A 27,442-nucleotide genomic window follows, 5' to 3' on the forward strand; every position below is an offset into this window, starting at 1 on the left:
CACAATAGTCCAGTTCGGCCTGAACCACTGTTCTATACAAGTTTTAACGTAACTTCCTTTCTTGTACTTTATGCCTCTGTTTATAAAACTCTGGATCCTGTATGTTTTATTAATCACTTTCTCAACCTGCCCTGCCATCTTCAATGATTTGTGCACATATACCCCCAAGGTCCCGCTATTCCTGAACTTTTTTAAGAATTGTATCCTTTATATAAATTGCCTTTCCTCTGCACTAAATTTTATCTGCCATGTGTCTGTCAATTCCACCAGCCTATCTATGTTCTCGAAGTCTATCATTATCCTCCTCCTCAATTCACAACACTTCCAAGGTTTGTGTCATTTGCAAATTTTGAAATTGTGCCCTATGCACCTAAGTCTGGGTCATTAATATAGATCAAGTGCAGCAGGGGGTCTAAGTGGCCCCGTGGGGTACCCCATTAATATGCCTTCCGGCCGTCCAAAAGAAAACTTTACTGCTATGCCCATTTCCCATCACACAGCCAACTTTGTGTCAACGCTGCCACTGTTTCTTTCATTCCATGGGCTTCACCTTTGCTGATACGCCTGTTGTGTGGGACTTCATCAAATGCCTTGGAAGTCCATGTACACCACATCAACTGTATTACCCTCATCAATCCTCTGTAACCTCATCAAAAAACTAAAGAAAGTTAGTTAAACACTATTTTCCTTTGACAAATCCATGCTGGCTTTCATTAATTAATTCACGTTTATTCAAGTGGCTTTTTATTATCACTCCTAAAAGCTTTTCCACCACCAACTTTAAACTGATGGTCAAGTTGCTGATTTTATTCTTAAAACTCTTCATTTAACAAGGATGTAACATTTTTCCAGTCCTCTGGCACCACCCCTGTATCTAAGGACGTTTGGAACATTAAAGCCAGTGCCTCCACAATTTCCATTCTTACTTCCCTCAGGACTCTGGAATACATCCTGTACAGCCAGCCTTTCTAATACCCCCTCTTAATTAATTTTTAGTCCATCCAGCATCTCAACTAGCTTCAATTTCACTATAACTTTGCCTACATCAGTTTCCTTGGCAAAGACAAATGCAAAGTACTCATTTAGTACCTCAGCCATACCTGGCGTAAATCCTCTTTTTGGTCCCTAATCGGCCCTACACTACTTTTACTATTTATATTCCTGTAAAAGACTTTTGGATATTCTTCTTGAGCTGGATTTAAAACAACTGCATTTATGAAGCTACTCAATGTGATCTGCTCTTCCATGACATCATGGTGGGCAACATGGTAGTGCCATATCGGAACCCTGCGATATCCACAGTGGAGTCAAACAGGGTTGTGTTCTGACACCTTGCAACACTCTTTGGCACATTCTTCTCTTTGCTGCTGGAATATGCCTTCAGGTCATTTACAGAGGGTGTATACTTTCATTCCAGAACTGACAGAAAGCTGATCAGCCGTGCTTGCCCGAGATCCAAGAGGAAAGGTATGCCAAGAGTTGCTCTACACTGGCGATGCTGCTGTTCCATACTGAGAAACACCTTCAGCAGCAAATTTGACAGATTCTGTCTCGCCTGTAAAGAGTTGGTTTGACCATCAGCATCAGGAAGATAAATGTCATGGTCCAGGATGTTGCCATAGCACCATCTATCAGTACTAACAATGCAATACTGAAGTTTGGAAATAGCTTCACATATCTAGGCTCCACAATCACCAGCAATCTGTCACTTGATGCTGAAATCAACACACACATTACAAAAGCTGCAGCTGTTATGTCCAAGCTGAGTGAGAGTGCGTGGAACAACAGCAACCTGACTGAGAACACCAAACTGCAAGTCTACCAAGCCTGCATCCCCAGCACACTCCTCTACAGTGGTGAGGCCTGAACAACATATACTAGGCAGGAGAAAAGGCTGAACAGTTTCCATCTTCACTTTCTCAGATGTAACCTCAGCAGGACAAGGTCACCAACTCAGAGATCCTGAAGTGTGCTAATGACATTAGCAAACACTCATAGCTAAGCCAATGATGGCTGAGCTGGCTTGGTCATGTTCATCGGATGGAAATTGGCCGTATACCTATAGGTCTTCTGTACAGGGAACTAGCCACCGAGTCATGAGCTCCTGGGCACTGATACCTCTGCTACAAAGACACCTGCAGGTGAGATATGAAAATGGCAGACATTGACATGGACACTGGAAACAGTCACTGAATGTTGTAACCTCTGCAGGCTGACTGTTTGGAGGGGCATTGGAAGAGGTGAGCAGGGACCAAAAACTCAGCTGGCTGATAAGAGGGCCCAGAGAAAACAGGCCAGCGAATCACACACCTTCCACTGTATTCCTCTGCTGCAAAAGTGGTAGAGACTGCCATGCCACAGGGAAGCTCCCAAGTCAATGCTCAATACAGTTGGCCACCATGCTGAAAACCATCATCTCATGAGACAGAAGGCTGCTGCAAATTTAGCTGAAAGGAAAGATGATTTCCACTGGTGTGCACATTTGCTTTCAAAAGAAATAATCAGCTCAATTCTAGATTTACAAAAAAAAACACAAAGAACATCCCCCTTCTGAATAAACATGGGACTATAAAATATTGCTGCACTGCATATCAATAAGCCATAAACTCCTGACATCAGTCCAAATCCTTAAGTTCTGTACAATATAGTATGTAGTAAGTGCTTATTCGCCCTTACATCAGCAGCTAACTTTAAGTTAGGCATCGTCACTCCAGTTATTTTCCAACAGGATAAATAGTTTTGTAGTCTCCACGAACATGCAGCAATGAGGTTTGTTTGGAACTTTGCTTCATATGAAATTCCCATTTCATTACAGACCACTCTTCCTGCTGTGGTGCAGTAAAGTCCTACTCTGCAAGTCTAGTCCAGTTATACAAAACTTGCTTCATTGCACATTTCGATTCTACTTTAAAAAGGGGAATGCAAACATAAAACGTTTGATGTGATCATCTTATGACACTTTAAAAAATGGAACCCATTTGATTCAAAAAGTTGGATGTTACGAAGAGAATTTGAGTTTAAATGAGATGAGGCAAATCCAATTTCTTGTTCCAGATATTTGTCAATTTCTTAAATGTAGTAATTACCCGTAATCTTAGTGAAACTCATTTGTCTCAACATCTAGTCCTGTACTGAAGCATATGCTTACTGTGCGCTTGGCTTTAAAACAGGTTACTTAAACCTCAATTTGAACAAAGGCCACAAATAGCTCCATCTACATCCAGTCAAGCAGCCCTGTTGAGGCTAAAGGATCGACAAATTTTCCTACCTGGAATACTTAAAGGTTTGGGACATTTCAGCGTCCCCTTTTCCTGTTCCTTTCTCACAGCAGCCTTAGATTCTCCTTCCTTATCATGGTAATTGCCAGTTTTTCTCCTCCGATTCTAACTGTCTTTTAATATTCATTCACAGGGTGTGGGGTGTTGCTGGCAATGCTAGCATGTATTGCCCATCCCCAGTTGCCCTTGCAACGGTGGTGATGGGCTTGCCAGGCCAAACTGAGTAAAGATGGTTCCTTCCCAAAAAGACATTAGTGAAGCAGGTGAGTTTCAATAATTGCATGGTCACCTTTACTGATACTAACTTTTAAGTCCAGTCTTTATTTAATTAAGGTAGGTAATTAGCCAAGATCCACAAAAGACCATAGAGACACACAAGGGGTTGAAGGGCACACTCCACAAGTTGGGGGCAAAGCAAGGAGGCAGGCCTCCATGAACCACCACAGTTGGTAAGGGGATTGAACCAACACCATTGGCGCGACTCTCCATCACACTATCCATCTAGTCAACTGAACTGCCCGACACCACCTATGCTGAATTTAAATTCCCCAGATGCTCTGATGGGACTTGAAACACATGTTATTGGATCCCTAGTCCAGGCTCCTGCATTACTTGTAAGAAAACCATTATGCTACCATTCCTGCAGTCTCAAAATGATGTTTGTAAAGAACCTCTCTCTCATTGGCCATCATGTACCTTTATGGCCATGATTAGAGCCCTGATTTTAACTCTGGGCAGGTGGATAATGGAACAGATTAAAAACTCAGGCAGTGCAGTTTAACTCCCAAACTTCATTATAATCTCAGGGGGATTTTCCAACCAAAGCATTCATTAACAATGTGTGCCCTTATTTAACCAAAGAGACAGATCTGTCCAAACGCAAAGGGTTTAAAAACTGTGGAAACTTTTAAACATATCCTAATAAACAGAGACACAACTGGTTCTCTTCTGAGACACGACTCTTGTATATGCTTCAAAAGGATTAGAAGGGAGTGGCTTTTATTGACTGGATAGGATTGGCTAGTATTATAATTAAAGTTAATATTTCATAGAACAATTAAAATAAATCCTAACACTTTCTTCTGCTATCGATGACAGGACACTTTCATATTATTATGGCCTTGTACTATAGCAGTGTCCTATAAGTCACATGACTTGTTAATCATTTCTTCTGTCTCACCTCATTGCGATTCCAGTTCGTCCGTTGCTGTTGTATTGGGAGAGTCTCAACAGCCGAGTTACCATGGGAACCCAAGTGTACATCTTCATGCACTGACTGTGGAGACACTGCAACAGAAACTTTGCTTATGTAAGTCTACTAAAATACAGCAAATCCTCACTTAATGTTGTTTCACTTGAATGTTGTTAGCAAATTGGTGTCAGTATATCCATTTAAGCGCTGCCAGTTTCACTTTAATGTCATTTACCACAGACTTCCTCTTCTGTGGTCTGTCCAGGCAAATGGCTTTTCCCACAGTGCTTCCACCCTCACCCCCTTCCTCCCACTCTTGCCCCTCCCCTTGCCGACCACCACTCCACCCCACCCTCCAGCTTTGCCGACTCCCACCCTCTGTTCTTACCCGAGTCCTCAGGGTCTGTTCTTCAGTGGCTCCTGACTTTGCTGCTGAACCCACACTAAGTCCTGGGCTCCAAGTAGTGGCAAAAGTTGGTCAGTGCAGGTAGTCAGGACTTCAGTTGCCAACTGCACTGACCAACCTCTGCCACTAGATAGAGCCTGGTCAATCTAAAAATACCATGTACTGAGGTGAGTAGCGCAAGATAAAAGCAAAAAACTGCGGATGCTGGAAATCCAAAACAAAAACAAAAATAACTGGAAAAACACAGCAGGTCTGGCAGCATCTGCTGAGAGGAACACAGTTAATGTTTCGACTCCGAATGACCCTTCAACAGAACTAAGTAAAAATAGAAGAGAGGTGAAATATAAGCTGGTTTAAGGGGGGGGGGACACAATCCACCTATCACTGGCCCTCTATCCAGCTCTACTTGTCCCACCACCCCCCCTTAAACCAGCTTATATTTCACCTCTCTTCTATTTTTACTTAGTTCTGTTGAAGGGTCAATCGGACTCGAAACGTTAACTATGCTCCTCTCAGCAGATGCTGTCAGACCTGCTGAGTTTTTCCAGATATTTTTGTTTTTGTTTTGAGTAGTGCAATATTTTTTGAGAGATTTTAATTTGTATATTGTATTTCTTTCATATTTAGTGATGTATTTTACTTTGCAAGTTAGTTCAGCTATGAATGCACAGTGCTGCACATGTATGATATAGTATTTCAACTCATATATTTTTTTCCCCAGGCAAGAAATGTCTGAAGGAACCTAACTCCAGCTTTAACATTAAGTGATCATGAGTTCCCATAGGAATCAAAGTCACTTCACTTAAAGTCACGACTTCCACGTTTATGGAAACCGATTTTTGTTCACTGATACTGAAGTCAGGTCCCGAGCTCTGCAAAGCTGCCCCGCCTTCACTGTGCTCATCTCGCACCAGGTACAGTATAACTCCAGTCCAGTGTGAGAACAGATTTTTAAAAAATGTTCAGGTGGCATTTGGATTTCGTGAACAGTTCATAAACTAGACATGGGCTGGGATTTTCTGGAACTGCCAGCAGCAGGCAGTGTCATCAGTGGGACAGGAAAATTTGGAGAGAGGACAAAAGTCAACTGACCAGAAAATCTCACCAAAACGTGTTTTTCTCAAATCATGAAATTGTGTACAATGTCACCTACTTTTCCCTAACAGTAAACAGCCTATAAAATTTAATTTTGATAAACAAAATACCTTTGATGTTGTTTTTGCTGCACAGACTCTTGAACTAGCTTGCATTGTTTTGGAACCTTCAATATGGTGCAGCTTGCACTTGACACTATTTGGTAACACAGCTAACCAGCATCTTCGGGAGATTTATTAATGGTACACACCATCATGAAAAGTAAATCAGCACAATATGGAAAAAAAATTCCCAAAGCATTGGCAATAATTGTTTGCCACACTAGTTAAGGAGTAATTGATGTGACATGCAAGTGTACTTACAAGTCAGACTTTGGTCCTTAAACAGATTGGCTTCTCCTAGCGGGATAACTAACTCCAGAACAGCAAAATGAGTCCTATTATATTGCTCATTTAACAAACTTAATGGAAAAACATGAAGTGGGGGACATTGTAGGGGTGGTGGGGAAGGGGTGAGGTAGGAACTAGACACAGATTAGTGACTGCTTGTCATTTCTATGTTACAAGCAGGAACAAGAGAGAGAGAGAGAGAGAAACAGACAAAGTCAAGAGGGATAGGTAGCATTTTAAAAGGTGATTTTTAAAAAAGGGAATGCTGACATTTGTAATCCAAGGAGAAAAATTCCAGCAAGCCACTCCCTGCTCTATGAGAAACATTAAGGTGACATACTTCCAGTCTTTGTAGCTCAAGATTTTGAACAGCAGTCTAAAGTCTGAACACCAATATTAGTATAGTGAGGAAAGCCTGTTTAGCATTGGGATAGGAATGCCAAATTCTGATGTTATTACAGCCAAATGTAAATGCTACTTTCTTGTCACACTCTTGAGTGTGATTTCATGAGTTCAAACCTAACAACATTTTTCTTTAGAGCTGCTTTAGGGTGATTACATAACCCTACTAATAACAGATGAGTTAATGGGAAACTTACAGGGTTTCTAGGTTTTATTTTTTTGGGCACTAGGCTATTTACATCCAATTTTCTCCCTCCAAGGGATTGACTTGTTACCTGTGTACAGGTCTGCGGGGACAATCACTCCCTTGTTATCTGCTCAAGGCACCATAATTTGAGAGAAGCTCGACGGTGAGCTTTGGAAGTTTCACATGGCTACTGATGAGAGAAAAAGAATGCAAGCATGTGTTAGAAGTAGAAAGGAGGGACAGAAACAGAAAAAATATGGAAATTGAAACAGTGAAAGAGAGAAAACAAGGTAGAGAAGAAACCAACAAAGACAAGGTAAAAAATGATACAGAAAGAGGAGGAAAAAAAATCACAGAATCACACAGTGCAGAAGAGGCCCTTTGGCCCATCGAGTCTGCACTGACACGTGAGAAACACCTGACCTACCTACCTAACCCCATTTACCAGCACTTGGCCCATAGCCTTCAATCACTTGAATCTAATCCTGTTCTTTTAAAGTAAAGTAAACAGCTTTCATTCATGCAGTTAGGATGGTGAATGTATCACACTTGGGAGTGTGTTTGGTGGTGGTCGGTGGGGAGAGGGTCGGCTGTGGGGGAAAATGTGAAGGAATTGCTTTGCTTCCCTTACTCTTATTCTGAAGGCACAAACTTGTACAATTGCAAAATAGCCTTCACAGAGCTCAAAGTGGCTATTCTCCTAAGTGATAATTGGCATGGGATTAAATTTAATCGGCATCCGGCCACCAGAAATCCTCAGATGTCCAATGTGTGTGCACACTTTCCAGTGGAGGACACTTGGTGGCAATCAGGAGTGGGAACCCTGGCCATTTTCCCCATCCCTAGCCCAGAAGCATCAATGCCAATTCTCCCCTTGCCACTGCCCCACTGTTGGGGGTTTCTAATAGGAATAAGTTACTACTGCACACACCCCTCCCCTGCTGTTTCTTTATCGGTGTTCAATGTTTTGCCTCCCAAGTTTACACTGACAAGTGAAATGAGTTCTCTTGGATGACAAAAACTATGTAATATATTTACTAAAATCAATATCTACCTTTCCCAGAATTAAAAAAAGTGTGAGAAAATAGAAATAGTTTCAGCTGAAACTTCGATCCCTTCCTTTCATCCCACCCCACCCCACCCCTACTAGGGCTATCTGTACCTTGCTTGTCCTGCTTTCTACCCTTAATTAGCACATTCCTTAGATAATATCACAACCATCAACACCTCTTTGACCTTTTGTCTATCTCCACCTATCACTGGCCCTCTATCCAGCTCTACCACCGCACCCCCCCCCCACCCCCCTCCCCCACCCCCCAAAAAGAGCTTATATTTCACCTCTTTTTTATTGTTACTTAGTTCTGTTGAAGAGTCATACGGACTCGAAACATTAACTGTGTTCCTCTCTGCAGATGCTGTCAGACCTGCTGAGTTTTTCTAGGTATTTTCATTTTTGTTTTGGATTTCCAGCATCCGCAGTTTTTTGCTTTTATCTTAATGACTCCATTATCCTACATTGCTAACAATGGGGGAGCCATACTTGACAAGAGCTGGTTGGAGAATCAGGCTTAAGTGTTGGAGCCCTATTAATCTGCTCCACATCCCCTTTAAGCGTTGCTACCCTCTGAAAGCATGGGATTATCCCTTAGATTCTGCTTACCTTCGCTCCTCTGTAGATATTCAGGCATCAAGGTCTCAGGAAGTGTGGCTGGCAATGAATAGCCATTCTTCCTGGCTACAACAAGGTGAAAGGCGGCACAGAACTCAAACAATGTCAAAGCTCCATCACAATCCACATCAGAGAGTTCCCTGCAGGCATAGACATAACGGCTGTTGACATCGAAACCCTTTATCTGTATCAGCAACATACAAATCCTCAGAGGACTTGAGTAAGATTCCAACATTAAATCCAGAGAAACATTTGATTTCTTTGTAAACTGTTTCAAACAGAACCATGTTCTTTAACATTCAATATTGTTCTTATGGAATATAAGATGTAGTTCAATTGTCTTACAATATACTGTATTGAAAAAAACTCTCAAAGATTTCTCCTCTGAAATGTGAAGAAGTTCAGCTATGCTCAGATGTTATGGGGAGGCGTGGGGCAAAAAATACATTAGTTTGGAGTCAGTCAACCAAGCTGGTCCTGCAGTTTAAACAGGAATACAGTAGGCAGAGTCTCCTCTCCTTTAGAAAAAGCAAGGTATCCAAGAGAAAAAAGATAGACAAAGAAACCTTTATTTCTATACAGAAAGCAAAGCCCTAAGTCCTGAGGGTCATTGGAGAATCATTACAGCAAAAACCCCTCCAGGTCTTATTCAATTAAAACAAGAAATGCTGTTAATAATTTTAGAAATAACTTTGAAGTAAAATGTTGACTCATTGAATTGGAAATGATAACTTTTGATTTCCAATGCACACAATCAGTTAGTCTTACTTCCCCACTTTTTCTGCAAATGACTTTTTTTCTCTTTCAAGTATTTTTCCCATTTCCCCTTTGAAAACTACTACTGAAGAAGTACCCACCACCTTATCAGGCAGTGCCTTCCAAACTAAATTTCTCATTGCATTAAAGACAGCAGTGGTACCAGAACATGGGGCATATCACTGTTATACCACTTTTTTGGTCTGTAAAACAGCCAGCTACCTCAACACCATTTTCTATCTCTTAGCTAGTTTTGTATTCATGCTGTTTTGCTTCTTTAATCTCAATGGGCTTCAATTTTGCTGACAAACCCAATAGATGTTCTTGATAATTGTTGTACTTTCCATTCAAAGCCATTCAAGATAAGCTCAATTTTCTAATTGTCCCAAAAAGGGAGAATTTGGCTCTGAAATATAACTAAACATAGAAAATGTCATAAAATTAATAAGTAAAGATGAAAGAAAGCAGATACAATCTTATAAATAACCTAATATCCGATATTTTATCTGTGTTCATCACAATCTGTTTTATCTGCTTTTTCTTCCAAGCGATCCAACTTTGAAGCAACTTTTTGAATTCAGATTGTATAACTCATTTCATATGTCTGGATTTCACTACTGCTGAACAGGGGAGAGACTAGTTCCAGTTCAAGTGAAAATATGATGGTGCACCCACATGTCTACACTGATCTGGAAAATAGTGCGTGCTACAGAACAGATTACCATGTAGGCTAAAGAGAAAAAAAGTTAAGAAAAATTCCTTGTCACTTATGTTTTTTACCCCCACCCCTCATGCATCTTACGTTCATCACCACGAAGCACTTGGCTGTCAAAGAATCCACTCTTGGCACCATTATCTGAATGAGGTATTTTCACCATGAGCTGCACGTGAAGTAAATCAATCTGCACTTGCTTCCAACCCGATTTAATAATCTCTCTGTACCTGGTCTCAACGTGATTTAACTTTAATCTCAAGAGTATCTCTATTTAAACAGTGTGGCTTTAGCACTTCCCAAACCAATCAGATGCATATTTTAGGGAATGTTATGCTATGGGCCTACTTTTGTTAAGAAGTGTGTTGAGCTGGCCAAATCATTTCATGCAATAGCTTTAGGCTCAACAAGGAAATCTTCATGCCATTAATGCAGGTTAGCGCACAAGTCTCAGAAGCCTCGTGCTTTACAAAGCAAGTCAAGTTTTTGCAACAGAGGACAAGTAATCATTTAATAGTAATTCTTTCTGGACTATGGGCAATGCTGGCCAGGTCACATTTATCTTCACCTCCAGAGATGCCCCAAGACAACGGTGGTGGGGTTACTTCTTGAACCAGTGCAGTTCTGCTGGTGCTTCTGCAATCGTGCCAGTTATAGATTCGCACTCAGGTGATAATGAATGAAAGACAGGTGGGTGTTCAAGTCGGGATTGTGTGCGCCATCGAGGGGAATGTGGAGGTAATGGTGTTCCAACAACGTGGCTGCTTTTCTCCTCCTCAGTCTAGAGGCTGCTGGACATGGGGATGTTGCCAAAAATGAACTTGGCGAGTTGCTGCAGTTTATCCTGTGCATCGTACATACTGTTAATATAGACAGTAGAGTGGGTGGATAGCAAGTCCAATGGCAATGGCATCAATCAAACAATCCTGTTCTCTGACAGAACAACATTGATATTATTTCAAAAGTAACCCATTATTTGTGAAAGCACTTTGGATTGTTCGGAGACCGTAATGAGTCACAACAATCCGTCAAGCGTGACTCAGTAGGTAACACTCACCTCAAGAGTCTGACGGTTGTGTGTTCAAGTCCCACTCCAGGGCCAGAATCTTCTGATCGGCGTGCAGGGATGGGTCCTGCACACTGACACGTAAAATGAACATCGGTGACATCAGGTGTGTATCCCAACGTCACCGCACGTCATTCCGATCTTCAGTTCGGCAGGCGCGCGCTGGAGTTGACTGCGCGTCCACCGAACCGTCAAAGGCCTGTTGAGGCCGTTAATAATCTAATTGAACTAATTGTCAGGGCTGCCTGTCTAACCTTAAGGCTGGGGGGGGGGGGCAGGCAAAGAGCCCAGGCGGCCTTCACATTTTTCATGGAACCTCATCCACGGGCGGGGTGACGTTTCATGAAGAGTTTATAAATTCAGTAAAATGTTTCAACAAAATTCATAAACATGTCCCAGCTCATGTGACAATGTCATATGAGGGGACATGTCTGATTAATTTTATTTATTCTTTCTTTCAATTTTTGAGAATGAAACGTGCCTCAGGGAGATTTCTGCACTCCTTCATGCACATGCTTAAAAGAGAGCAGGCTCCGACTCTCCCTCCTCCCCCACCCTGGTCGCGCTGAGCATTTCTGGGTGCGGGTCACACTGGGTGGGCCTTATTTGGCCCCCCCCTCACGTTAAATGGCAGTGCGCAGCCGATCGCGGGCGGTGATCGGCTCCATGCCCGCCCGACAGGAAGAAAATTCTCCCCCAGCTGTTAGAACATAAAATCTAGGCTAACACTCCAGTGCAGTCCTGATGGAGTGCTGTACTATCAGGGGTCTTTCATGTGAGACGTTAAACAGAGGCCCTGTCTGGCCTCTCCAGTGGACATAAAAGGTCCCACAGTGGTAATCAAACAAGAGCAGTTTCCTGGCCAATATTTATCCCTTAACCAATACTACTAAAACAGGTTCGCTGGTCAATATCACTTTGCTGTTTGAGAGAGCTTGCTGTGTGCAAATTGGCTACTGCACTTTCTACATTACAATAGTGTCTACACTTCAAAAATACTTCATTAGCTGTAAAGCAATTTGGGGCTCCTTGAGAATGTGGAAGACACTACAGAAATGCAAGTTATTTTTTACTTATGCACTAAGCTCAGTTCTTCATCCTTGGATTCAGCTTTTCTAATTGAAGGAAACCTGGGACACAGAACAGGGACCAGCATGTGCCCTCATTCATGAAACTGCTCATTGCTGTGAAAGCATGGATATCTTTATGACAGGAATTGTTTATTTTAAAAATGGTAGGGCTTTTTAATGCTGGGCATTATTGGACATTTTTTGTGGTGATCACTATGCAGCTCTTAGCAGCCGACAGACATACTCCTGAGGCTGCCTGTTACATATGACTTGAAACAGGACCATAATTTTTTTTCAGCAAGCTTGTTTGGCGTCATGATTGATTTGGGGATAGGAACGATCATTGAATGCACAACAGGTGGGAATACAGTAAGTGGCTGAGAAACACCTAAATAGCCTGTAGGTGGACACCATATCAGTCACCGAGGAAGCTAACAAATTAAGTTGCAACCTTTATCCACAAAACCTATAGACTGAGCATTGACAGAGAAAAAAAAGTACGATTGTTGTTGTTGCTACTTCACTGCTTCAAGATTGATCAGCAACAGACTGAAGTGAGATGCAGTCACTTGAGCAGCACAGCAATAGCTGATGGAGGAGTTGAGATGGGAATGATGGAAAATTAATTTCAACGAATATCTAGAATAAGCAAACTACAGCGCCATTAAAATTAAAGCTAAGAGGCACAGCAACAGAACAGTCAAATTGCTGCGTGGTAAGGAGATATGAGAGCCTTCAAGGAGTTTCAGGAAGAGGCAAGATATGCGAGCAATTCCTCCCCAGCCATTCGGACACAATTCTAAAAATTGAAACAAAGCTTTGAATACAGAAGTCGCCATTGAGCAAACCAAAGTCACACCAGTAATGTGTCTAGAAATAGACCTAGCTTCAGAATAAGCAACAGCAGAACCAGTTTTCCAAAAGTAATCTGAAATGTCATATCACCAGCATAACTCAGAATGTGAAAACAAAAAAAACTGCGGATGCTGGAAATCCAAAACAAAAACAGAATTACCTGGAAAAACTCAGCAGGTCTGGCAGCATCGGCGGAGAAGAAAAGAGTTGATGCTTCGAGTCCTCATGACCCTTCGACAGAACTTGAGTGAGTCCAAGAAAGGGGTGAAATATAAGCTGGTTTAAGGTGTGTGTGTGTGTGTGTGTGTGTGTGTGTGTGTGTGTGTGTGTGTGTGTTGGGGCGGGGGGGGGGGTGGTGAGAAAGAGAGAGAAGTGGAGGGGGTTGGTGTGGTTGTAGGGACAAACAAGCAGTAATAGAAACAGATCATCAAAAGATGTCACAAACAAACAGAACAAAAGAACACATAGGTGTTAAAGTTGGTGATATTATCTAAACGAATGTGCTAATTAAGAATGGATGGTAGGGCACTCAAGGTATAGCTCTAGTGGGGGTGGGGGGAGCATAAAAGATTTAAAAATATTTAAAAATAATGGAAATAGGTGGGAAAAGAAAAATCTATATAATTTATTGGAAAAAACAAAAGGAAGGGGGAAAACAAAGGGGGTGGGGATGGAAGAGGGAGCTCAAGATCGAAAGTTGTTGAATTCAATATTCAGTCCGGAAGGCTGTAAAGTGCCTAGTCTGAAGATGAGGTGCTGTTCCTCCAGTTTGCATTGGGCTTCACTGGAACAATGCAGCAAGCCAAGGACAGACATGTGGGCAAGAGAGCAGGGTGGAGTGTTAAAATGGCAAGTGACAGGGAGGTTTGGGTCATTCTTGCGGACAGACCACAGGTGTTCTGCAAAGCGGTCGCCCAGTTTACGTTTGGTCTCTCCAATGTAGAGGAGACCACATTGGGAGCAACGAATGCAGTAGACTAAGTTGGGGGAAATGCAAGTGAAATGCTGCTTCACTTGAAAGGAGTGTTGGGGACCTTGGACGGTGAGGAGAGAGGAAGTGAAGGGGCAGGTGTTCCATCTTTTGCGTGGGTATGGGGTGGTGCCATAGGAGGGGGTTGAGGAGTAGGGGGTGATGGAGGAGTGGACCAGGGTGTCCCGGAGGGAACGATCCCCACGGAATGCCGATAGAGGGGGTGAAGGGAAGATGTGTTTGGTGGTGGCATCATGCTGGAGTTGGCGGAAATGGCGGAGGATGATCCTTTGAATGCGGAGGCGTGGGGTGATAAGTGAGGACAAGGGGGACCCTATCATGTTTCTGGGAGGGAGGAGAAGGTGTGAGGGCGGATACGCGGGAGATGGGCGGGACACGGTTGAGGGCCCTGTCGACGACCGTGGGTGGAAAACCTCGGTTAAGGAAGAAGGAGGACATGTCAGAGGAACTGTTTTTGGAGGTAGCATCATCGGAACAGATGCGACGGAGGCAAAGGATCTGAGAGAATGGGATGGAGTCCTTACAGGAAGCGGGGTGTGAGGAGTTGTAGTCGAGGTAGCTGTGGGAGTCGGTGGGTTTGTAATGGATATTGGTGGACAGTCTATCACCAGAGATTGAGACAGAGAGGTCAAGGAAGGGAAGGGAAGTGTCAGAGATGGACCACGTGAAAATGATGGAGGGGTGGAGATTGGAAGCAAAATTAATAAATTTTTCCAAGTCCTGACGGGAGCATGAAGCAGCACCGAAGTAATCATCGATGTACTGGAGAAAGAGTTGTGGAAGGGGGCCGGAGTAGGACTGGAACAAGGAATGTTCCACATACCCCATAAAGAGACAGGCATAGCTGGGGCCCATGCGGGTACCCATAGCCACACCTTTTATTTGGAGGAAGTGAGAGGAGTTGAAGGAGAAATTGTTCAGTGTGAGAACAAGTTCAGCCAGACTGAGGAGAGTAGTGGTGGATGGGGATTGTTCGGGCCTCTGTTCGAGGAAGAAGCTAAGGGCCCTTAGACCTACATCCGTGATTCCTCTGACACCTTACGTCACATCAACCGCTTCCTCTTCACCATGGACGTCCAATCCCTCAACACTTCCATCCCCCACCAGGATGGTCTGAGGGCCCTTAGCTTCTTCCTCGAACAGAGGCCCGAACAATCCCCATCCGCCACTACTCTCCTCCGTCTGGCTGAACTTGTTCTCACACTGAACAATTTCTCCTTCAACTCCTCTCACTTGCTCCAAATAAAAGGTATGGCTATGGGTACCCGCATGGGCCCCAGCTATGCCTGTCTCTTTATGGGGTATGTGGAACATTCCTTGTTCCAGTCCTACTCCGGCCCCCTTCCACAACTCTTTCTCCGGCACATCGATGATTACTTCGGTGCTGCTTCATGCTCCCGTCGGGACTAGGAAAAATTTATTAATTTTGCTTCCAGTCTCCACCCCTCCATCATTTTCACATGGTCCATCTCTGACACTTCCCTTCCCTTCCTTGACCTCTCTGTCTCAATCTCTGGTGATAGACTGTCCACCAATATCCATTACAAACCTACCGACTCCCACAGCTACCTCGACTACAGCTCCTCACTCCCCGCTTCCTGTAAGGACTCCATCCCATTCTCTCAGTTCCTTCACCTCCGTCGCATCTGTTCTGATGATGCTACCTTCAAAAACAGTTCCTCTGACATGTCCTCCTTCTTCCTTAACCGAGGTTTTCCACCCACGGTCGTTGACAGGGCCCTCAACCGTGTCCGGCCCATCTCCCGCGCATCCACCCTCACGCCTTCTCCTCCCTCCCAGAAACGTGATAGGGTCCCCCTTGTCCTCACTTATCACCCCACCAGCCGCTGCATTCAAAGGATCATCCTCCGCCATTTCCGCCAACTACAGCATGATGCCACCACCAAACACATCTTCCCTTCACCCCCTCTATCGGCATTCCGTGGGGATCGTTCCCTCCGGGACACCCTGGTCCATTCCTCCATCACCTCCTACTCCTCAACCCCCTATGGCACCACCCCATACCCAGGCAAAAGATGCAACACCTGTCCCTTCACTTCCTCTCTCCTCACCGTCCAAGGGCCCAAACACTCCTTTCAAGCGAAGCAGCATTTCACTTGCATATCCCCCAACTTAGTCTACTGCATTCGTTGCTCCCAATGCGGTCTCCTCTACATTGGAGAGACCAAACGTAAACTGGGCGACTGCTTTGCAGAACACCTGTGGTCTGTCCGCAAGAATGACACAAACCTCCCTGTCGCTTGCCATTTTAACACTCCACCCTGCTCTCTTACCCACATGTCTGTCCTTGACTTGCTGCATTGTTCCAGTGAAGCCCAACGCAAACTGGAGGAACAACACCTCATCTTCCGACTGGGCACTTTACAGCCTTCCGGACTGAATATTGAATTCAACAACTTTAGGTCTTGAGCTCCCTCCTCCATCCCCACCCCCTTTCTGTTTCCCCCTTCCTTTTGTTTTTTCCAATAAAATTATATAGATTTTTCTTTTCCCACCTATTTCCATTATTTTTAAATATTTTTAAATCTTTTATGCTCCCCCCACCCCGACTAGAGCTATACCTTGAGTGCCCTACCATCATTCTTAATTAGCACATTCGTTTAGATAATATCACCAACTTTAACACCTATGTGTTCTTTTGTTCTGTTGTCTGTGACATCTTTTGATGATCTGCTTCTATCACTGCTTGTTTGTCCCTACAACCACACCAACCCCCTCCACTTCTCTCTCTCTCTCTCCCCCCCCTCACACACCTTAAACCAGCTTATATTTCACCCCTTTCTTGGACTCATTCAAGTTCTGTGGAAGGGTCATGAGGACTCGAAACGTCAACTCTTTTCTTCTCCACCGATGCTGCCCGACCTGCTGAGTTTTTCCAGGTAATTCTGTTTTTGTTTTTAACTCAGACTGTGTGTGATTATATTTTCCTGCTTGTGAGGGTGCAATGCTCAGCAGGTCTGGCAGCATCGATATAGAAAGTTACCACACAATAAACTTGCAACTACTTAAAATTACACACGCTGATAATGCAGACTGCTTAGGAGACAATCGCACTGCCCAAATGCCATAAAAATCACCAAGCACAGGTAAGGTTACAGGAACTGCGGAACTTACACCATGCTGTCCTTCAGAATAAAACCACTTTCAACCATTTTCTTTTACCTTGGTGGGACTTCTAACCAAAGCACAAACATAAATAATTGATTGTATTTATGTTTATGTACTGTGCTCAAATTATGGAAGTGGATTTTCCTCACTGGCTCTAAAGACTGATGTGCTGTACTGACCTATACAGACCAACAAAGCCTAGATTTAACCTGTAGATAGGTGATCGGTACAAGTTAGGTGACCTCAATGAAACTGGTATAAATGTGAACACCTCAGAGGAAGGAAAAATAAATCACCATATTATCATTGCTTTGATTTTAATGCTGATAATCAAATACAAAGTCCCTGCATAAAAGTGGTGAAATGCACAGCACCAGAACGTGCTTTGACCAAGCTGTTCTCACGATTTATCATTTAAATAATGGGTATTCAGAGGTTAGCGTAGGTAGGTATAGGATTAACTGATGGCCTTCTTTGTATGGATAGAATTTACTCTATCTGGGATCTTGGTGAATGAGAGAATTGGCAGTCTATCTCCTTAACTAATGAAACATAAGGATACGGAACCAAACAAAGCAACTGAGCAAGGAAATGGGGTGAATTAGAGTCAAATTAGATACAGAAAGAGAAACAGAGTGCATGAAAGATTGGATTAAAATAGCATGATAAAGATACAGAAAAATTGGAAACATTAAAAAAATAAATTAATATTCAAAAACTTGTAGGAACAATTGACTCACTGTGGGAGTGACACACTACAGTTCCAATTGTACCCCCTCAGCCTTTAAGATTGAGTTTCATGTCTGAATCATAAATTACATCATTAACAGGGTCATTGCGGCATTAAAACACCAGCCCTGAATGGCGATAGTGAGGTTTATTCATATTTACAGCACAAACTCAGCTAATTTTGAAATTCATCGAGAGGTTACCATCAAGTTCCCATTTTTGGGATGTAAATAGTGAAGCATTGCAAACTGCCAAGTAATTTGTGGTGATTTACAACTCACTGGGTCTCTCTTCTTTGATACAATTTGCTTTACTTTTTAAGTAGATTAATAATGGAAAGCACTATTAATTTGTCATTAAGTTCCCAGCAAACTCTGGGTTCACAACTCCAGTCTGTGAAAAAAGATCCAACCATTGACTGGAGCTTCAAGACCAAAGACGAGATTAGAATTTGCAAGATTCAGTCTGTCATCATATATATAAAAAGATCATAGAGATTTGGGCACCTTTTCACAGTGATTCTTTGGTGTTTGGTGTACTCTTGATCAGTGCCAGTCAGACAAGGAACAAATATAATTAAATTAAACTTACCATATATGAGAAAGTTCTCGAATAGGAAGTTTTGATTTTGTAAAGAAGTCCTTGGCAACAGAACCTGTAAACAATGGATTAGTTTGCGATTAAAATCTGTAAACATGAAGTATAGAGAATCTTTCTGGATCAGTTAAATTCTGAAGATTGTCGTCTCGAGAATAGTTTTCCTTCTTTCAGCCCCAGGACCAAGTGCAGGGCACCCCAAACCCCCGGGCACAGGGCAGGGTACCCCAAACCCCCAGGCACAGGGCAGGGCACCCCCAAACCCCCAGGCACAGGGCAGGGCACCCCCAAACCCCCAGGCACAGGGCAGGGCACCCCCAAACCCCCAGGCACAGGGCAGGGCACCCCCAAACCCCCAGGCACAGGGCAGGGCACCCCCAAACCCCCAGGCACAGGGCAGGGCACCCCCAAACCCCCAGGCACAGGGCAGGGCACCCCCAAACCCCCAGGCACAGGGCAGGGCACCCCCAAACCCCCAGGCACAGGGCAGGGCACCCCCAAACCCCCAGGCACAGGGCAGGGCACCCCCAAACCCCCAGGCACAGGGCAGGGCACCCCCAAACCCCCAGGCACAGGGCAGGGCACCCCCAAACCCCCAGGCACTGGGCAGGGCACCCCCAAACCCCCAGGCAGGATACCCCAAACCCCCAGGCACAGAGCAGTGCACCCCCAAACCCCCAGGCACAGGGCAGGGCACCCCCAAACCCCCAGGCAGGGTACCCCAAACCCCCAGGCAGGGTACCCCAAACCTCCAGGCAGAGTACCCCAAACCCCCAGGCAGAGTACCCCAAACCCCCAGGCAGGGTTCCCCAAACCCCCAGGCAGGGTTCCCCAAACCCCCAGGCAGGGTTCCCCAAACCCCCAGGCAGGGTTCCCCAAACCCCCAGGCAGGGTTCCCCAAACCCCCAGGCAGAGTACCCCAAACCCCCAGGCAGAGTACCCCAAACCCCCAGGCAGAGTACCCCAAACCCCCAGGCAGGGTTCCCCAAACCCCCAGGCAGGGTTCCCCAAACCCCCAGGCAGAGTACCCCAAACCCCCAGGCAGAGTACCCCAAACCCCCAGGCAGAGTACCCCAAACCCCCAGGCAGAGTACCCCAAACCCCCAGGCAGGGTTCCCCAAACCCCCAGGCAGCAATTCCGAATTGGGAGTCCATGAGAAGATTTCAAGGAGCCTGAGATAACACTGGGGCTGGCTGAGGAAGAGAAGGAGCTGTCACTGTGCCCACATCGTTTATAAAGATTCTACTCACTGGATCCAGGCCTTCTCCTCCCCGTCAGCAGCGACACCACTTTAGCCTGGGTTTCAGGATAAATGGGTCTTTTTCTGGATGGCAAGCTGTAACTAGTGGGGTGCCACAGGGTTCGGTCCTTGGGCCCCAACTATTTACAATCTATATTAATGACTTGGATTCAGGGATAGAGGGTGCTATAGCTAAATTTGCAGATGACACCAAAATAGGTGGGAAAGTAAGTTGCAATGAAGAAATAAGAAGTTTACAAATGGATATGGACAGGTTAGGTGAATGGGCCAACATTTGGCAGATGGAGTTTAACGTGGATAAGTGGTAGGTTATCCATTTTGGTCGGAAGAATAAAAAGGCAACTTATTATTTAAATGGAGAGAAACTTCAGAATGCTTCAGTGCAGAGGGATCTGGGTGTCCTTGTGCATGAATCGCTGAAAGCTAGTATACAGGTACAGCAGGTAATAAGGAAAGTAAATGGAATTTTGGCATTTATTGCTAAAGGAATAGAGTATAAAAATAGGGAAGTGTTGTTGCAACTTTACAAGGCATTGGTGAGACCGCACCTGGTGTACTGTGCACAGTTTTGGTCCCTTTACTTGAGGAAGGATGTAGTTGCATTGGAGTCGGTTCAGAGGAGGTTCACTAGATTAATTCCAGAGATGCGAGGCTTGTCTTATGAGGAGAGATTGAGCAGTTTAGGCCTATAGTCACTAGAGTTTAGAAGGATGAGAGGAGATCTAATTGAGGTATATAAGATGTTAAAGTGGATAGACAAAGTAGATGTGGAGCAGATGTTTCCCCTTGTGGGGCATTTTATAACGAGAGGCCATAGTTTTAGGCCAAGGGGAGGTAGATTTAGATCAGGGATGAGGAGGAATTACTTTTCTCATAGGGTCGTGAATCTGTGGAATTCACTACCTCAGAGTGCAGTGGATGCCGGGACGCTGAATAAATTTAAGGAGGAGATAGACAGATTTTTAATTAGTAATGGGTTGAAAGGTTATGGGGAGAGGGCGAGAAATTGAGGCCGAAATGACGTCAGCCATGATCGTATTGAATGGTGGGGCAGGCTCGAGGAGCTGAGTTGCTTACTCTTGCTCCTAGTTCTTATGTTCTTATGTTTTATCCACAATACTCCTCTAAAGCTGAGCCACAGTGGAGGCTGGCCAGCTCTGGGCTCCTCCCTCTCATTCATTATTGGCCACTTGCACCCTTCCTGATGACTTGTGCATCAGGAGTTCGGAGGGGAAGTGGCACCAACAGCACATCACCAATAGTGTCTCTCCTGCTGTGGCTTTGAGGATCAAATTAAAAATAACACACAGAACTGATTTCAAGTGAAATTAAACTTACTTTGAAATTAGAATGACATAAAAGTGGTTTTACATATAAAACAGGCCTGGTGAGAGAAAAGACAAACATAAGTAGAAAAGCAAGCGGGCATGAAAGGTCTGACCTTCCCTATGATAGGTACTAACATTGAATGATGTGTTCGAATTGGACAGTGACAGGATGCAGCGCTGTGCTGGGAAAAGTCAAGCACCTGGCAGGTGTTTTGTCAAATGGATATTTGGGATTTGTTAAACACTGGCCACACAGAAGCTCCCAAAAACCATTCATGTACTGCCACAAGGGAAAGGCAGCAATGCCTCAGGCAGCGCAGACAGAAAAACAATTGGTGCTTGGCACTCCATCGTGCATGTGAGGGAGTGTGTTTTCCAGTCTGGTCTCTGATCCAGCAAGTTTATTTTGGCTAGTTTGTGAACATGGAGGCTGTATTTTCAAAACACTGAATTTGTTGGTCCCATTAAGTAGAACAAAAATAATCAATTATAGATTTTCTATTGCAAAACCCATTTTTATACTGAAATGTATATTTAGGTTACAGGAAGTCCGGGCAGATTTTCTAACACAGGAGATGAGCTGGCACAGAAGCAAAAATAGGCTAAATGTTCTAAGACATGGGTGCAAAAGGCACCACTCCACTCCATTCCACCCTACCCCCACCCCCACAAAGGGTCCTAGGGCACAGTACAGTGTTCGAGGGCACTGGACAGCTAGCGAGCACTAGGACAAGACAGGTATCGCATCCTGAACGCTTATCTGAAGTAGTAGTGGTGGGATGGAAAGGTACAAAAGAATTCTCTCTGATTCTGCAGTTGTGCCATATCTTCTCCATGTCGCCCTTACACCCCCACACACACATCACACTCGGTCTGTATAGTGCTTATTAACATTCCTTTACTATTGTACTAAATTTCTCACCAATTTGAAGCCCAGGGTTTTGGAAAGATGATAACTGCTGTGTACCATATCAGAAGTGGGGTGTGCAATCAGATGGGGACAGGCTGGAACGCACATGGTTGAGAAAGAAAGTGGGTGCCTGTTGGGCTCAGGATGAGGCCTTGTGAGGCCTGCCAGACATGGGTCTGGCCTGAAATCTCTATCAGGGGTTAGAACCTTATGACCAAGGATGAGTTTCAGTGCACTGATTTCCAACAGCATTGGAAAGGAATGAGATCCAAGACCAGTAGAGGAGTGATTTATTGCGGCTGGGAAGTTGAGTCAGTGGGAGAGCCCAAATGAGCTGGGGCCTGGAAATTCTACAGAGGGGTGAGATGGGAGGGTAGCTAATACATAGCTAGGGCAACAAGAGATGGCTTCTGCTGAGAACTTTTCACTGAATTAACACTGAAGCTCACCACCTCATGTACTGTACCTGCTGAACAAATTAAAGCCAAAGGAAAGTCTTGGTAATAAAAAAAATCCATGAATAAAGCAATATACAGGGACAAAAGGATGAAGTTATCAGGAGAGATGTCAAGATGATGTTTAGACAATCTGAACAAAAATTACTATACTTAGTTTTATATATGCCTGTAAATTCTATTTCAAAGGCATATACTGATATGGCTAGAATACCAATTTGGCTACTCACAAGGAGTTGTACGATTATTTATAGCGGTCTGATTGGTTGCTTTCAGTGAATGGCAAATTTTTGTAACAAGATTATTCTAATAGAGATAGTTGTTTTTGATTGCATATAAATTAAGTAATTAAATTTATCATACATTTTGCACTCTGAGTAATTCCCTTTGCTCTATGGACACACACTAGACTATTAGTTAAAGGGAAGACAGGAGAATTTACCAGTTAATATTAACATGTCATATTCTTCAGCAAGTTGCAATAAGAGGAGCTCAGCATTGTAACAGGCTTGAATCGGGGTTTGGGTTCTGCTCACTGGGATGTGACGCAGTTGCATTCCTTCCCCTCTGCTTTCTACAAGTCTCCCAAGTGAAATGAATTTGGGAAGTCTCCATCCAGCTCCTCTTTGGGCCTGGATTCATAACAGAAATTTGCCTTTCATTTGGCTCAAGTTGGAACCTTCAGTCTGTGAGGGCGGCTGTTATCAGTCATAGTGGTGAACCATTGTGATGTTTTCTGAGAGACTTTGGTAGGGTGAAGTTCAACTGTGTCAGGGATACAAAATCCCTCATCAGGCACCCAGCCTAATTTTACTTCACTGGCTTTTATGGAAAGCTTAAAAAAAAATAAAGAAATGATAACCATTTCGTGACAGATGAGCCTTTTCATTCACAATAGGGTATTTCTGCTTTGAATAAAGTGCTTTACCAGAAATGAGAGATTTCATATCAGGCTGCAGTGTTTTAAACTGATTGAAGTAGTACTCTCGCTGTTCCTCAGTTATCCTCCAGGGGTCATCTGTGTAGTCTGAAGGGCCCTCTTGTGCTTCTGGATCTGCTGGTTGTACAGATATTTGCTTCTGTAAAGTTCAGAAAGACATCATTAGGCCATCATTTACTGTAGGAATAAACTGTTGCTAACTTGAAATTGCTTCAAATAGAAACATCCAAACACTTGGACCAGGGATGTTCATCTGAATTTGATTAGCTCATTTAATATTTCTCTACTTTTCATTTTAAATGTCATTATATCATTTCTCAACTCATCTTAGGTCAGGCCTACCCGATCTTTCAATACCCCGATAAATACGGAGACAAAATAATTATTTAATATTTCTGCCATTTTGCTATCACTGCTCATGATTTTATCCTGACCTCCCATTGGCGGCCCTATTCCCATTCTAGTATTCCTTAAATTTGTTTGCCTGTAAAATATTTTACTATTTTGGTTATGTCCCTTGATAATTTAGTTCCTTACAGATCCTCTTTACTTCCCTAAGATTTTATTTGACTTCTCTACTGGTCCCTTCATCTCCTCGTCATGCTCCCCCCTGTTGCCCATATACTTGGGTGTATGCCCTTTCCCTTTCCCTCAAATCTTCCCTTATGTCTTTATTCATCCATGGAGTCTTATTGGTGTTCAATTTTTCCTTGTTATTTATGTAGAGGAATCTATTTTTCCTGGCCTCACTGTCTTAAAAGTTTCCCATTGCTATTCTATATCATTGTTTGCCAATATTGTTGTCCATTTTATTTTCCAAAGTTCTATTCTCAGCCCCACAAAATCAACTTTTCTCCAAAATATTACCCCAGCTTTCGTCAGGCTTATGTCTTCAATTGTTATTATAAGCCAAATGGTCATTATTGCCTTGATCTTCCCCTAGTTATGTTTCTCTTCCCCAAGTACTAGATCCAATAGCAAATCCTACTTTGTCAGGCTTTGTAAATGCTGGACAAAAACAGAATTACCTGGAAAAATTCAGCAGGTCTGGCAGCATCGGCAGAGAAGAAAAGAGTTGACGTTTCGAGTCCTCATAACCCTTCGACAGAACTGGTTGGGACAATCAAGCAGTGATAGGAGCAGATAACCAAAAGATGTCACAGACAAAAGAACAAAGATGTGTCATCACCACCTTCAACACCTCTTTGTTCTTTTGTCTGTGACATATTTTGGTTATCTGCTCCTATCACTGCTTGATTGTCCCAACAACCACCCCACCCTTAAACCAGCTTATATTTCACCCCTTTCCTATTTCTACTGAATTCTGTTGAAGGGTCATAAGGACTCGAAACGTCAACTGTGCTCTTCTTCGCCGATGCTGCCAGACCTGCTGAGTTTTTCCAGGTATTTCTGTTTTTATTTTTAATAGCAGTTCCTCTCACTTTTCATACTCCTGTTCTATAATTCTAGTTATTCCCTGGCCAGTTCTGTACTCCCTTAATTTAGTCTGCCCTAAGCTCTCTGCTCCATTTACGTTTAAAGCTGCTTCACCACCCACCCCCCCCAAAAAATCTTAACTAGTTTAAACTCTTTGCCGTTTCCCTATATACCCCTCTCACTAGAACACTGGTTTCAATATGGTGGAACCCATCCTTGTCTCAGTACTGATGCCCTTGTCCTATAAAAAGGAACCCCTTGGTCTCATGTCAGCCCTTTAACCACATGTTAACTCTCATATTCTGCCGATCTCAGTGCCAATTTGCACGTGGCCCAGGCAATAAGAGAGATTACCCCCAAGGTGAGGCTTTTTAAATTTAGTTCCTTACTCTTTCTCTCCGCCTGCAAAATCTCTTCCTTGTTCCTAAGTTGTATATTATAGGATTCAACATCTCAGTTCCCTCTAACTAACATGGGCTTTTAAAAAAATTTATTCATGGAATGTGGGCATCGCTGGTTAGGCCAGCATTTATTGACCACCCCAAACTGCCCTTGTTCAGAGGGCATTTAAGAGTCAACCACATTGCTGTGGGTCTGGAGTCACATGTAGGTCAGACCAGGTAAGGACAACAGATTTCCTTCCCTAAAGGACTTTAGCACTCTGGAATACTAATCCAGTGTCAACATCAGTACACCATCACCTCCTCAAGCCTATTCCCTTATGACAGAGCCAAAAACCTCTGATCAAATACCTAGTCGGCTTGGCTGGTGTTTTATGTCCCTTTGCCCATTCCACCCTATTTTAAATGATTGATGATCACATTTATTTCTGGGTACATGGGGTGGGGGGGGGTGGGAAAGGAGAGCAAAGTAAAAATCCATCCACGCGTTTGTGATGGTGCTCATTGCCCTGGAACAGTTTACAGTGCACTTTCTCTCCACATGGAGAACTCCACATTATTTTCTTTCTTCTTTCAAGGTTATTTAATACAGTAAGAATAACTTCAGATTCTTTGGTTATTTGAAGCATTTTCTGTGATCTTGTTTCATAATCTTGTGCTTTGCATAATGCATTGCACACGAGCCCATTAATTCTTATTGTGAAACCCAGTGCGGATAAGTGTGAGCAGTCAAAGAAGAACATAGTTGGTACCTCAATTGCAGCGGCAAGCTGGGAAATCAAAGCTTGCTTAGAATACTGAAGTGGTTACATTAAAAAAAAGGCTAATGAAGAACTGGGATGCAGTGCAAACGCATAAATCAAAACCAAAACTGATTTCCGTTTAAATGTGTACAACTTACAATTTTTGCATTTTGTATGCAATTTTTGGGGACTCTGCTGCAACTCTATTGCAGTATTGGAGGTGGCTCAGGAAAAAACAAAAATGTTTAGGTCTACACCCTGACACCAGCATCGCCTCCAACACCCCGAGCATCGTGAACTCCAAAGGAGAATGGTATTTTCAAGTGCATTGTGGGTGAAGATTCCCACCCGGCTCATTACAACAAACACGTGGTCATCAGTTTGCAGGAGTCCCAGACCGTGATGCATCTGCCAATGCCCTGGGGAGCTGGTCAAGCTGGTGTGGCCAAGTACACCACTTCCAATAAAACCCCACAGCGTACTGAAAAAACTCAAAGGGAGATTCTCACAGCTAAATTTGTTTTCATAGCATAAAACAGAACGGAGAAAGGGAATTATGTCAAACATTGATAATGTAGACATATGCAAGGTGGTCAGCTTGTTCCGAGAGATCAAAACTAGGGGTCAGGTTGTGCAAACCTGCATGGCATACAGTAACATGTTCTTTTTAATTAAAGCTCTCTCTCTCTTGCTCCTCGCCCACACCACACACCCCTCTGCAATATGACAAATTCAATACTGATTTAACATTCAAAATACATAGTTCAGTAAATATTTGTTTACGGAGAGAATTCTATTGGGGAGAAAATCTTCTTTTCTTCAACGGCAAATGTTCACCTCATCCCATCATGTGAATATTTATACAATTAAATCTTTGTATTTTTGCCAAAATCTCCCTGCAGATACACTTGTGCTTTGTTAGATAAACCCTTGCACTTTGCTGTGCTTCAGTGATTCCTTCTTGAAAAAAAGTGAAGAAAATTAAGAATTTTTTGGGCTAAATTTACCCTTACCTGAGCATAAAATGAGTAAGGCTTAGATATATAGTTCCCATGGGCTTGTCCATCTGGATATACAACAGAGCCTACCGTTGGGCTTCCTTCATGAGTGACTGCAACATTAAAAACAAGTGATGAACAATTCAACCTGAGACTTGGAGTTGCACAGTGCAGTTGCAGCAAGTTACCATAAGTTTACTGTGGCTCAAACAGGAATATTTCTTCTGTAACCTTAGACTTCCGAATTAGTTAGGGCCATTTTATGAGTCAACACATTTAGCAAAAAGACAATTGAATGGTTATTCACAATTTATAAATAATAGATTGGGAATTGTGACATGAGAAGGTAAAATGCTAAAAAAAAAGGTAAAGCACTAGAGCCAGTTACTTGAACCATTGAAGCGGATCACCTGAGATAGGTTGCAGAGATAGGGGGTGGCTATTG

General features: G+C 43.4%; 1 protein-coding gene across 3 annotated transcripts in view; it reads right to left on the reverse strand.

Moving 5' to 3' along the window:
* reps2 (RALBP1 associated Eps domain containing 2) overlaps positions 1-27,442 on the reverse strand; it is a 229,505-nt gene that overhangs the window by 81,009 nt on the left and 121,054 nt on the right. For all 3 annotated transcript variants that reach the window (XM_041211190.1, XM_041211189.1, XM_041211188.1), the window contains 5 exons: positions 27,013-27,110; positions 23,407-23,557; positions 18,518-18,581; positions 8,610-8,758; positions 4,459-4,565 (listed from right to left, as the gene is read on the reverse strand). In XM_041211190.1, coding sequence (XP_041067124.1) covers positions 4,459-4,565; positions 8,610-8,758; positions 18,518-18,581; positions 23,407-23,557; positions 27,013-27,110 — 569 coding nt within the window. The remainder of the gene's footprint in view (positions 1-4,458; positions 4,566-8,609; positions 8,759-18,517; positions 18,582-23,406; positions 23,558-27,012; positions 27,111-27,442) is intronic.

This window comes from Carcharodon carcharias, chromosome 18 (assembly GCF_017639515.1).
Source record: "Carcharodon carcharias isolate sCarCar2 chromosome 18, sCarCar2.pri, whole genome shotgun sequence".
NCBI lineage: Eukaryota > Metazoa > Chordata > Chondrichthyes > Lamniformes > Lamnidae > Carcharodon > Carcharodon carcharias.